Genomic DNA, 14,112 nt, shown 5'->3' with positions numbered 1-14,112 from the left:
CATGTGAACATCACCATCACTTTCTGTAATAATCAAAGTCTGATCAAGAAAGAGGAACCACACTACTTACTTTAACAGAAGGAATTTAATATAAATAATTAGTAAGAAGTTATAAATTTTTTAACTAGGTAGCTAAAAGCATAAAAAGAGAACTCTAAGATATCATGGAGGTAACCACTACAGGAAACAACTAACACCTTTAGAACTGAGGGAACAAAGGGGAGTTGTTAGAATTATTAAAATGTAAATACATAGAGGAGGTTGCCTATGAAGCTGGGACTCAGACAGTTGAGGAGGGGCACCTGCCACTGGTGCAGTTGTCTGGAGGAGGAATCGTGAAATTAAGTTGGTTTTCCAACCTAATTGCATACTGGAAAAATTGCATACTGCAATCACCTGCTCCCAAGGTACTTCTTTACTGCAACACAAAAACAGCCTAGTACAGAAAATTGATACCAGAAGTAGGGTGTTGCTATAAAGATACCTGAAAATGTGGAAGTGACTTTGGAGCTGGGTAAAGGGCAGGGGTTGAAAGAATTGGGAGGGCTCAGAAGAAGACAGGGAGGTGAGGAAAAATTTGGAACTACTTGGAGACTGATTAAATAGTTCTCACCAAAATGCTGATAGAAGTATGGACAGTGAAGACCCAGCTAATGAGGTTTGAGATGCAAATAATTAAGAACTAGAGTAAAGGTCACCCTTGTTATGCCCTAGCAAAGAACTAGGCTCCATTATATCCATGCCCCAGGGATTTGTGAAAGTGAGAACTTGAGAGTAGTAACCTAGGGTACTGGTGGAAGATATTTCCAAACAACAAAGCAGCATTCAAGACTTTGTCTGGCTGTTTCTAACAGCCTAAAATCAGATAGGGAGCAAAGGAATGATTCAAAGGTGGAACTTTTATGTAAAAGGGAAACAGAGAGCAAAAGTTCACAAAAGTTGCAGCCTGGCCCTGTGATGGAGACAGAATCCAAGCAGACTGTGGAGTGACCACTTTCAAGAGAGACTAGCATGACTGTAAGGTAGCCAAGTGTTAATATCCAAGATAATAGGGAAAAGGCCTAGAAGGCATTTCAGAGATCTTACAGGCAGCCCCTCTCAACATAGGCCCAGAGGCCTAGGAGGAAAGAATGGTTTTGAGGGCCAGGCCCAGAGCCCTGCTGCCCTGTGTAGGTTTGGGAACTGTTCCCAAACCTGACTACTGTTGCTGCAGCTGCAGCTCAAAGGGCCTCAGATATATTGCAGGTAGGTGCTGTGTAGTGTTAAGTTAGCAGATGCACAGAATGCAGGCATGAAGGAGACCTTGGCAACTTCCCCCTAGATTTCAGAGGATATATGAGAAAGCCTGGGTGCCCAGGCAGAAGCCTGCTATAGGGGTGAAGCCCTTACAGAGAAACTCTACTAGGGTAGTACAGAGGGCAAGTGTGGTGTTGGAGCCACCATACAGAGTCTCCATCAGGGCACTGTCTGATGGAGCTGTTGGAAGGGGGCCACTTCTCTCTAGGTCCCAGAAACCATGGACAGCTTGAATCCTGAAAAAAGCCATAGGCATTCAACTCCAATGTGTGAGATCAGCCACAGGGGATGCATTCTGCAAAACCACAGGGGTGAAGCTACCCAAAGCCTTAGGAGCCTAGTGCTTGCAGCCGTGTGTCCTGGAGTGGGACATGGAGTTAACGGAGATTATTTTGGAGCTTTAAGGTTTACTGTCTTCATACCAGGTCTTAGACTTGTTTCAGCCAATTTCTCCCTTTTTCAATGAGAATGTTTACCCAATACCTGTGCCCACATTGTATCTTGGAAGTAAATAACTTGTTTTGATTTTACAGGCTTATAGGTGAAAGGAGATGAGTCTCCAGATGAGATTTTGGACTTGGTACTTGAGACTTTGGACTTTTGAGTTAATGCTGTAATCAGTTAAAACTTTGGGGAACTATTGGGAAGATATGATTTCATTTTGAAATGTGAGAAAGAGATGAGATTTGGGAGGCTAGTGGTGGAATAATACAGTTTGTATGTTTTTCCTCTCTAAATCTCATGCTAAAAACAGATTCCCAATGTCGCAGATGGGTCCTAGTGGGAGGTGATTGCATAATAGGGTCAGATCCCTTATGAATGGTTTAGCACCATGCCCTTGGTGATAAGTGAGTTCTTGCTCAGTTTGTCCATGGGAGATCTGGTTGTTTAAATGTCTAGGACTTCCCCCCCTCCCACCCACCTCTTTCTTGCTCCTGCTCTCTGCACCTGATGCACTTGCTCTTTCTTCACCTTCCATCATGATTGTAAGCTTCCCGAGTCTCATAAGCAGATGCTAGCATCATGCTTTCTGTACACCCTGCAGAACTGTGAGCCAGTTAAATCCCTATTCTTTAAAAAGTAGCGTACCTCAAGAATTTTTGTAGCAATGCAAAAGTAGCCTAATACAAATTAGAAAAAAAGAGATAGCAGATAGAAGGATATGATAACTCTTATTGGAGAGAAAAGCAAGGAAAAGACTTTCTAGAAAAAGTGATATGGGGCTAGAATTTTAAAAGGTGTTGTAGTTAGCTTATAGAGAAAAGGAGAGGCTAGGTGCGGTGGCTCATGCCTGTAATCCCAGAACTTTGGGAGGCCGAGGCGGGCAGATCACAAGGTCAGGAGATCGAGACCATCCTGGTTAACATGGTGAAACCCCATCTCTACTGAAAAGTACAAATATTTAGCCAGGTGTGGTGGCGGGCACCTGTAGTCCCAGCTACTCAGGAGGCTGAGACAGGCAAATGGCATGAACCCCAGTGGCAGAGCTTGCAATGAGCCAAGATTGTGCCACTGCACTCCAGCCTGGGTGACAGAGCAAGAATCTGTCTCAAAAAAAAAAAAAAAAAAAGGAGAATAAGCAAGAAGATGGGGAGGGGTATTGCCAGAGAATTAGCAGATACCAAAGCCATGGAACCATGAAATACAATGGAATATAAGAAACTATAGTCAAGCATTTGATGATGACTGAAGTATAACATGGGACTAGAAATTTCAGAAAGGTAAGTCCTTTTGAGAATCAGCAGATTAAGGATAAGCATAGGCCATTTTACATGGTAAATCTCTAAAGAATTTTTAAAAGGACTAAGTCTTAAAATTTTTGCAAGGTTTGTGATGTCTCTTCCCTCAGCAACAGAATGTCTACTCACACCAAAACTTGATGATTCAACATTCACAAAGCATTTTGTAAATCACCTGTGTTTCCATTTGTCCTCTCAGCAATCTAGTTCAGAGTCTGCATTGATTCTTATGTAAACTGTTGTGATGACCTCCTTGTTCAATGCCAGATGCCCATCATCTCCAAGATAACTTCATTCAGATCGTGCATTACATTTTACCCAATGATTTTTATGTTTTAATTTTTATAAGAATTTTCAGAGGTTTGTTGTACACTATGAGGTTGTTAACTCCACTTTGCAAAATGAAATAGAAACTAGAGGACACAGACAGGCAAGTTCACCCAAGGTCATTGAACTTAGTGGCAGAGCCAGGACCTCCAACCTATCTCCTCTGACTACAGATGTTTCTGATTATCTATTTAAATTCAGAATTTTTTTTTTTTTTTGAGACGAGTCTCGCTCTGTCACCCAGGCTGGAGTGCAGTGGCCGGATCTCAGCTCACTACAAGCTCCGCCTCCTGGGTTTACACCATTCTCCTGCCTCAGCCTCCCGAGTAGCTGGGACTACAGGCGCCAGCCACCTCGCCCGGCTAGCTTTTTTTGTATTTTTTAGTAGAGACGGGGTTTCACCGTGTTAGCCAGGATGATCTCGAACTCCTGACCTCGTGATCCGCCCGTCTCGGCCTCCCAAAGTGCTGGGATTACAGGCTTGAGCCACTGTGCCCGGCCTTAAATTCAAAATATTTTTAATATTCTTCATGGAATGGGGCTGGCAGTTTCATAACCTTAAAATTGTTGTGGTGCATTGGGTTCTAGGATTTTGTTTCAATTGCTTTTGAAAATAAGCAGTGACAATTGCTGGAGGGGAGAGAAGGAATAAGGAGCTCCTAAAAACATTGTACATTGAGACCACAGAAGTGTGAATGCCTTTAAAAATATATGGTTCCTAGTTTTTATACTTATTTTTGTTTTCCTCTTAGTGTTAGGCAACATTACACTAACTCTAGTTGGAAAAATACATTCCTGAAGTATCTTCCAAATGAGCTTGAGCAAAGAATAACCATTTGGCTATTCAGAGAGAACTGAAAATGTGATTTCTCTAAACACAGGCTACTCAGGAGGAAACACTTCCAGTTAAATGAACAGGTGATGCCTAAATCTTAAATAGATTAGGAATAATTATGGTCTACTCAACCACTTCTGCTCAAAATGTATTCAGACATAAAGAGATTCTGTTTTTTAGCAGTGCAAATGGGACATTTACCTCTCCACGATATTAATTTTTCAAGAATTCAATAGTGATAAGAAATACTTAACCAGGCTGCACCTTTAAATTATTTTGGTGGATAAACTTGAGACCAACAAAATACTCAATCTTTTAAATAGTATATATATATTTAAAAACCAAATTTTAGGCACATTTTTTAAGAATGTCAGCTTTATAGAAACCATGACTACATCTCAATTTGGGAATTCATGAGAGTTTAATAAAAATTAATTGAATTGTCATGGAAAGGCTGAAGCTAGACAAAATAGAAAATGTTACTTCCCCATAGACCGCCATATGTTTGTATACTGTATTGTGATCCTAGCAAACACCTTTTTAAAAATCACTGAGAGGAATTCTTCGCTATGAGCCCTGCAGTTCTCATTAGAATGGATCTCCCCCAATGACACACCTGGTATCTGATATCTGCAGCAAGTACAAAGGCCAAACCCTGCAAACCTTCACTGAGTGCAGAATCTGGTCCACGCATGGTAGCGAGCGATAATGAGGTGGGCTGCCGAACCATAATTGCAGGTCACTGAGAGGTGTCTATGAAGCCTCTATAGCTTCCAGCAGGATGCTTGTCATTGCTCATACTTAGGTCATCATGATTTATCAACTTGAGGATCATCAGATTCCCAAAGCCAAAGATTTTACATAGTCTGAGTTTTTGTGAGAGGTACTGTCATTTACTTTGTCTTAATAACCCTTTACATTTTGATGGAGCTGGTTAATCTGATATGGCAGCATGTGAATTTTTCAGCTTCTGAAGAGTGTGTTAATTAAATACTCTTAACAGCCTGGAAAATATTGATGCATTCATCACTCTCTTCTCAACTAGAGAGAGAGCTGAAAGAGGAGGGTCAATGTCTTGGTTACGTTCTCCCCCAACCTAGAATACTGCCTTGATAGGAAATAAGAACTGATGGAAAAGAGGCAAAGATGCAGAGAAGTCATGGGATTACATAACTTTTAGCCTTTCACTTGAAAAAAAGTATTGAACACTTACTGGGCTCAGATGTTGGGAACACAGAGATCACAATTCCTCCAGAACTTCGCTTTCTATCAAACCTGCATCATGATTTTACCTCTGGATGAGGAAATAACTGTTCCAAATGAAGTATCAGATACATAGGGCCATCTCAACAACTGACCATCCCATTTCTCTTCCTTCTATATGTAATGCTCTATATATTTAGTACACAAAGAGTATGCATGTGGCCGTAGTTTTATATCAACAAAATCTAAAGATTAGCCTAAACAATCCCATTCTCAGACAGTTGAAATAATTTTGGGATCATACTCTGCATTTTACCAGGTTTTAGGGGAGACATTTAAAAGGAATTTGACTTTTGTCCTTTAAAGATCTCTAAAGCAGGCCAGACATGGTGGCTCATGCCTGTAATCCCAGCACTTTGGAAGGCCAAGGTCAGAGGCTTGCTTGAGGAAGACCAGCCCGGGCAACATGGCAAGACCTCATCTCTACAAAAAAATTTCAAAAGTTAGCCAGGCCTAGTAGCACACATCTATAGTCCTGGCTACTCAGGAGACTGAGGCAGGAGGATCTCTTAAGCCCAGGAGTTTGAGGCTGCAGTTACATCAATGCACTCCAGCCTGAGTGACAGAGTGAGACCCAGTCTCAAAATAAATAAATAAATACATAAAATAAATAAATAAATAAATAAAACAAAAAACTCTAAAACCAATTCCTATAATATTACTTATCATGTTATTTTCATTAATTTGCACATAGCTCCAGCTCCTCTACTCAGCTACCTATTCCTTTAGGTAAGGGGTGTGTTAATCTTTTTGTCCTTGTTTCTAATACAATGACGGGCATATAAAAGTGCTTAATAAAGTTGTTGATGTATAACAACTAAAATGTAGAAAAACATGGTCTTGATGTATAAGAAACGATTGTCCATACTTTGAGAGGTTATGGTTTAAATAATGAAGAGAAAGTAAATGGCATCAAAGAAGTGAATTTAAAATACTTTTTAAACATCCTGGGAACAAATGCAAAAGAGCACTGTGCTGCATGAGGGAAAATAGGAATTCTGGGCTTCCCTTTATAGTTCTTCATGTTCCAGTATGCAAGCCTGGGCTTTTTCACACAGTAATTTTATGGTCCTAAGAGCCACAAAACGATCATCCTCAATGTGCAAACACTTTTGAAGTCTCTGCAACCATCATATTTGCTACTGTCCCATTAGCCAAAAAAGTCTTATAGCCAAGCCCAGAGTGAGTTTAGGAGCATACTCGCTAAAGGCGTGGATACAGGGAAACAAACACATTGGGACCCCAGCTGCAATCCATTTACCACAGAAGGGTAAGGATTCCCAATAATATCAGCCTCTGCTAATTCTATATCCTGTGGTTCCAGGTGTGTAAAAAATAAAACCTCGATATAACTGCATGCATACATGCACACACACACACACACACAGATCTAGAAAATACATAAAAATGCATTAATAACGCTTAATATATGCTTCTGTATTTTAAAAAACATTTACTTTTTTTGTATTGCATATGTTTTTTGTTATTCAGCAAAAACATCTGGAAGGTAATAAAATGTGATTATGGGTGAAGTTTCACCTTTTGTGCTTTTTATATTTCTTCTGTATTTTCCATGTTTTCTATAAAGCATATGCACTCTTTTATAATCAGTCAAATGTGTGTGTGTGTGTGTGTGTGGTGTGTGTGTGTGTGAACTACACTTTAAAAATCATAGGAGCTAGGCCACTGGAGTACTTCTCCACCTGGTTTTTCTTTATTATGACACCAGGAAGAAACAGCTGAAAAGTTGAGTTGATAACAAATTCTAAACAAATTTTTTTTACTCCATCTACAAACTTTGTTTTGAAGTGTGCAGCTGTCACTGGTTGCCTGCTTGGTTTCCTTTCAGACGCCCTGCTGGCATTGAAGAGGAGTCTCTTTTATTTATCTGGTCAGAAGGAGCCCTTGAATTTACGGATGAAGGAGACACCCTGAGACCTTTCACGCTCTATGAATATCGGGTCAGAGCCTGTAACTCCAAGGGTTCCGTGGAGAGTCTGTGGTCATTAACACAAACTCTGGAAGCCCCACCTCAAGATTTTCCAGCTCCTTGGGCTCAAGTCACCAGTGCTCATTCAGTTCTGTTGAATTGGACAAAGCCAGAATCTCCCAATGGCATTATCTCCCATTACTGTGTGGTCTACCAGGAGAAACCCAACGATCCAACATTTAACAGCCCTACCGTGCATGCTTTCACAGTGATGGTAAGACCCTTGAAAAAATAACAGACATGCGGATTATCTGGTTAATATGTTGAAATTAATTTTCTTATCCAACTTCTCATTTTTCTTCACTTAGGGCTTAAATATATGAACATCTTTCACATGTGAAAAGTTGTAATGTAGTCATGGGGATAAGATACTGAACTGAGTATGAGGAGTTTTGGGGACCAGTTTGTAGACCACAACTAATTTTGATAACCTCAAAACCAATAAATACATTTTATTTATTCATAAAATTGCCTGATTTCCATTTTCCATATTTACTAAATGAGAATTTTTTTTTTTTTTTTTTTTGAGACAGGCTTTCATTCTGCCACCCAGACTGGAGTGCAGTGGCGTGGTCTCAGCTCACCGCAGCCTCTGCCTCCTGGGTTCAAGCAATTCTCCTGCCTCAGCCTCCTGAGTAGCTGGGATTACAGGTGCCCACCACTGCCCAACTAATTTTTGTATTTTTAGTAGCGAGGGGGTTTCGCCATGTTGGCCAGGCTAGTCTTGAACTCCTGACCTCAAGTGATCTGCCTGCCTCAGCCTCCCAAAGTTCCGGGATTACAGGCATGAGCCACCACACCTGGCCTAAATGGGAATAATTTAGTTTCTTGATTTCCATTTTCCATATATACTAAATGGAAATAATGTGACGCTTTCCTCCATACCTCATAGAAATCAGGTTCAGATGAAATTACACAGAATTATATATACACATACATGTAGTACGTGTATATATGTATGTGTATGTATGTGTGTATGTATATGTGTGTGTGTGTATATATACATATATATATTTAAACATACACACACACACACACATAAAAATTGCATGCACTAGAGCTTACTAATGATTTTTTTCAGGGATGGCCTCCTCTGGCCCATAAAACAACTTAACTCAGTTCACCTGATCAGCTAGTAGCTCCTGAGTGCTTTCTTTATGTACAGCATAGCCTCATGGTCTATGGGAGATACAGAAACAGGATGGTCCTTGTTGCAGGGAGTGTTCTGTTTTATATCGCAGAGATTTAATTGCACATAAGGGGAAAAGAAGAAGAAGCGGTTGAGTACAGCCTATAATGTCCACTACACTGGGACTTAGATCCCAAACTCCACTATCTACTAGCTTTAAACCACAGCACAAGAGAGAGTAACATCATATACCAAGTGTCAGACAAGAAGTGCTCTGGGAGATCAGCTCTCAAACTGAAGATGCTTCATGGATAAGATTAAATTTTGTGGTCTTGGGAGTTAAATACAAATATGTGCCGAGACCTTATTAAATATGGAAAACCCTCAATAAGAACAAATAAGCAGACAAACTAAAGCATTCTTTAAAAAAATACAAAGACTATGTTTCTATGCTTTAAATCCTGGAAGGCCAATTTATATGAAGGTTATCTTATGGAGTATAACATTTATCAAAATATTTAAATTACAGTGAGCAAATATATTTTCATAAAACTCCAGAAGAGCCTTTTCGAATTAATAGTTTAAAGTACAATGTTTTCCCACTGTCCTCATGTTTAATTTTCTCATATGACTAAAAAATAAGCAATATGTAAATGAAAAGATCATTGTTTTCATTTTTATCTGTTTCAGAATTAGTACTGTATTTTTATTAGTAAATTATATACTAGAGTCTTTTATATTACATCTTCTGGTTCCTATATGATAAGCACTAGAAGCAGTGTTCTTTTTCTTTTTCTTTTTTTTTTTTTTTTTGAGACGGAGTCTCGCTCTGTCACCCAGGCTGGAGTGCAGTGACCGGATCTCAGCTCACTGCAAGCTCTGCCTCCCGGGTTTACGCCATTCTCCTGCCTCAGCCTCCCGAGTAGCTGGGACTACAGGCGCCTGCCACCTCGCCCGGCTAATGTTTTGTATGTTTTTTAGTAGAGACGGGGTTTCACTGTTTGTGATCCGCCCGTCTCGGCCTCCCAAAGTGCTGGGATTACAGACTTGGGCCACCGCGCCCGGCCTAGAAGCAGTGTTCTTAAGTGTAAAAGGTATTTTTTAGTGGATATGTGATCCAGGAGGAAGTTGGTTACTTCCCACCATATCCTTCAAACTCATGTTCTAAACTTTCACCCTTAAAGTAAAATGTTTATGAATATACTGAAACACCCTTGTTAATAGCTTTCTGAATTAGGCACCTTAATTTAAATATGCTTTTATTGAAGGCACTGGGATTGCAGTGATTAAGCCTCTGATCTTTTAAAATACAAATTTCAGGGGTATGAGTCTAATAATCATTTAGTCTCCTGAAACACTTCTGTTGGAATTCCCTTGTGGAATATCTTGTAAGTCATCCCTTCATAACCAGCTTCATTTTAAAACACAAGATTTAAAGTATATGATGAATCCATGAACTCTGTTCTTTATTTAATCTTCTAGGCTGTATTTTTATCACACTAAAAAGCTTCTGAAAAAGAGGCAAGCCTATGACCCCAAGCTTTCAGTGGCACAGGGCTCTTTGCACATGGGCCCTCCCTGACGTGGCCTTCATTTTGACAGTCCAGTACTGGTGCACTCTTCTGTTTTTCCAAAGATTTTTTTTCTTGCAATGTCGAATAGAATAGCCAGAATAATTTTAAAAACAATACTTCTGTATCCTATTTTTGAATGTGTATGTGTATATTCAAAGTGGTCTCCCAAAATCAAAATCTTTGGCTCTCAGAATTCCAAGAGAAGGCTTCATTAGATTCACTAAGAAAGGTCCCACCTGATCTTTTCAAGCAAACAAGGACATCTTCCACAAAGCAGTCTGGTCAAGTGGTCAGATCTTCTGGCCACCGGACGACGTTTTCAGGGCATCAGGGCCACTATGATTCTTTATGATATGACACCTTTGAAAGAAGTCATCAGGAAAATGAACTAGTGTTTTTGTATTTCATTTATTCCCACAGTCCCTGTGTAGGAGATTGTGTTCAATATTTTTGTTTAAAAGATATCTAGGGTCTGTGGGTATGGAGGGCTGACTGTATTAATTACATTACCTATTTTAATTATCTACACAGCATTACCAGTGTCTGGTATTTTTTTGTTTGTTATTTGAGTGTTAAGCTCTGTTCCCCCATTGGAATGTAATTTGATGAGGGTAGAGATTTTTTTTCTAGTTCATCGTGTATCCCCACTACCTGTAACAGTGGTCTGCACCTAAATAGCATTCAATAAATAGATGTCAATAAATGAAAACTCAGAAAAAAAAAAAAAAAAAAAAAAAAAAAAAAAAAAAAAAGATATCTAGGCTGAGTGCTGTGGCCCATGCCTGTGATCCCAGCACTTTGGGAGACTGAGGCGGGCAGATCACAAGGTCAAGAGTTTGAGAACAGCCTGGCCAACACGGTGAAATCTTGTCTGTATTAAAAACATTATTTTTAGTATTTTTACTATTTGGAAGGCTGAGGCAGGAGAACTGCTTGAACCCAGGAGGCTGAGGTTGCAGTGAGCCAAGATCCTACCACAGCACTCCAGCCTGAGAAACAGAGCAAGACTTCATTTCCAAAAAGTGTAAAGGAAGTTCTATTACTTATCCAATGTTCTATACTCCTCACCATCACAGAAGAATGTTTCTTTTATCTCAGACAAATCCTTCCTCCTATAATTTAAGTCTACCTCCCTTTGTTCAGAGCAGCATGACTTCTCCATAGTAGCACAATGGGCCTTCAGGGTCCAACAGATTATTGACAGTTCCATCTGATTTGGCAAATAGTCATTGAGTACTATATTCAATATGCCAATATTTAATACCAAACTTAACTATGTTGTTGAAGTCTACTATGAGACTTGGCCCTTGAGCAGAGCAGAGGCTGTGAGGACAAATGAGTGATTAGTTCTGAGGCACAGGCTGTTACTGTTGGGCATTCTGGGTTTTTAAGCTTCTTGCAGATGTGTTTCTGCTGCCCATGTTTAGAAGACCCCATTTCATTTTAATTTTTGTATAACTTAATGGGTCCCAGTGAAGTTTTGCTACCTGGATATATTGTATAGTGGTGAAATCTGGGCTTTTAGTGTAACCATCGCACAAATAACATACATCATACCCATCAAGTCATTTATCATCCCTCACCCCGCTCCTTCACTCCCTCCCACACTTCCAAGTCTCCAGTGTCTATTATTCCACACCCTATGTCCACGTGTGCACATTATGTAGTCCTACTTACAAGTGAGAACATGCAGTGTTTGACTTTCTGTGTCTGAGTTATTTCATGAGGATAATGGCCTATAGTTCTATCCATGTTGCTGCAAAAGACATGATTTCATTATCTTTTATGGCTGAGTAGTATTCTACAGGGTGTGTGTGTGTATGTGTGTATATATTCATATATGTAATTATATTCTATGGTTTGTAAAATTATTCCTATTTAGTAAATATGGAAAATGGAAATGGAAATCAGGAGATAGATATATATCTATATATAGATATATATATGTATATCACATTCTCTTTATGCAATCATCCATTGATGAACCCTGAGGTTGATTCAATACCTTTGCTATTGTGAATAGTGCTGTAATAAACATACAAATGCAGGTATCCTTTTTAATATAATGATTTATTTTCCTCTGGGTAGATGCCCAGCAGTGAAATTGCTAGATTGAAGGGTAATTCTACTTTTAGTTCTTTGAGAAATCTCTACATTGTTGTCCATAGGGGTTGTAGAAGACTCCATTTTAAATCACTTTCCAAGTACTTTCCTAGAAGTACTTACTATTTATCTAATTTCTGCAGCAGCTAAACAACTTTACTGTCTTCTTTCCTTTCTGTGCCTGCTGTAGGAAATTTTTCAAGTTTTTGTTTATTGGCCACTGTGGCTAAAATTCTTCAGGGCAAAGGAACTACAGTGCCTTCTCCATTAATGAGGCACAGAATCTGTCCCCACAGTTGCAGGATTGCAATTCAGTCCACAGACTTGTAAGAGGTACTGCTAATGCAATTAGCATTAGCTAATGCATTAGTCCCTTGTTTATTAAGATCTCATGTCTGCCCAAGAGGCCACCAATAAATTGCCCATGTTGTGGTGCCATCACTAGCTTGTCCCAAGGTCCCCCCAGAGTTGTTTATAGACAGGTGGATGTTGCTGAGAGAGCCACATAAGACAGGTGCAATGGAGGCATGAATTCTGCTTGTGGTGGCAGTGGATGGAGAAGTGGCAGTGGGGGCCCTCCATGGGGGTGAGAAGCGTATGTGTTGGCAGGAACAACAGCAGCGGCAGCAGCAGCAGAGGCAGCAGGAGCAGAGAAATGGAAAGAGTGTGGGTTTTAATGCATCACTAGCTGCTCTCCCAACCTCATGAAAAGTTTCACCTCCCTACTCATCTCTATGTAGGTCTTTCTAAGGAAGAAAGAGGGAGATCAAGATTCTTGGGGTCTCTTTAGACCAATACCTTCCATTATTGAAAACAGCGTTAGTTAGAAGGCCTTAAACTCCCTTCCCAATTAGCTCTGTGATGAATTGTGCGGTGTCAGGAAAGAAACTGTATTTAGCCTTGCTTGGCATGCAGGAGTTCCATGGTGGTATTTACAGGGAACACTCCTGGCAAGGTTAACGATATTGCTACCACCATTTGGGTTTGTTTGCTTTTTCTCACTGGCACCTGCCATTGTGCTGGCAGAAATAAATCTGAGAATTTGGGATTTTAAAGAAAAAGTGGTTTACCTATTATCTGTCCCCTAACTATATCCTTGTTTGTTACACAGGGTTATAAAACGTCAAGTCCAGATCATGCATTTGCCCAGTATTCTGAAAAATAAATGGTGCTTCACTCTGTGTAGAATCAAGCATAAGGTGCTGAGAAATAAGCAAATTATATGGGTCACTAAAAATTGGCTTCCAATCTGGTAATAAAATCCAGAATTACTAACTCTAGTTTCTAGATTCTAGCTGCCAGGCTTCCTTTCCCAATGTCAGGGAGGAGGTAGTCAAAATTTCCTCAAGGGTTTGTTTCCTATATCTTTATCATTAAGTAGATATGTGGCAAAAATAATAGCAATAATAATAAAATAGATATTTCACGATTGCCATGTTACGAAGGGTGTATAAGTAAATTGATAAATTTATTTTTAATCCCATTTTCATTTTGGCTTAGATAACATAAAGTATTACTGCTCTTTACATATGATCTTAAATTAGTTGCAGCTCTTTTTAATTTGATGATTCTTAGCCTTTTCTCCCCAGACACATTTATTAGACAACAAAAATACTCTGGGAGACGTAGTTTTCCAAAAGGACTCCTTTGGTGACTATCTTTCTAATGTGAAGAAAAATTTGGTAATAAAAACAATTACCATATTTCCTGTGTCTGTTCTATAAACTGAGATTTTCACATTTTATAATAAGAAATACCTGTGTCATTCTTTTATGTAAAAGATACAAAACATGGATGAGTAAATATCACACAAAACAATGAATATTTGTTGGCATAACCCCTTTTTTTTTTCTTTT

General features: G+C 39.4%; 1 protein-coding gene across 1 annotated transcript in view; it reads left to right on the top strand.

Moving 5' to 3' along the window:
- USH2A (usherin) overlaps positions 1 to 14,112 on the top strand; it is an 809,712-nt gene that overhangs the window by 690,034 nt on the left and 105,566 nt on the right. The window contains exon 60 of the mRNA XM_033195653.1: positions 7,310 to 7,664. Within this exon, the coding sequence (XP_033051544.1) occupies positions 7,310 to 7,664 (355 nt within the window). The remainder of the gene's footprint in view (positions 1 to 7,309; positions 7,665 to 14,112) is intronic.

The sequence above is a fragment of the Trachypithecus francoisi genome, unplaced genomic scaffold (assembly GCF_009764315.1).
Source record: "Trachypithecus francoisi isolate TF-2019V2 unplaced genomic scaffold, Tfra_2.0 Lachesis_group5, whole genome shotgun sequence".
NCBI classification, from domain to species: Eukaryota; Metazoa; Chordata; class Mammalia; order Primates; family Cercopithecidae; genus Trachypithecus; species Trachypithecus francoisi.
This window is presented reverse-complemented; position numbering and strand designations above follow the sequence as displayed.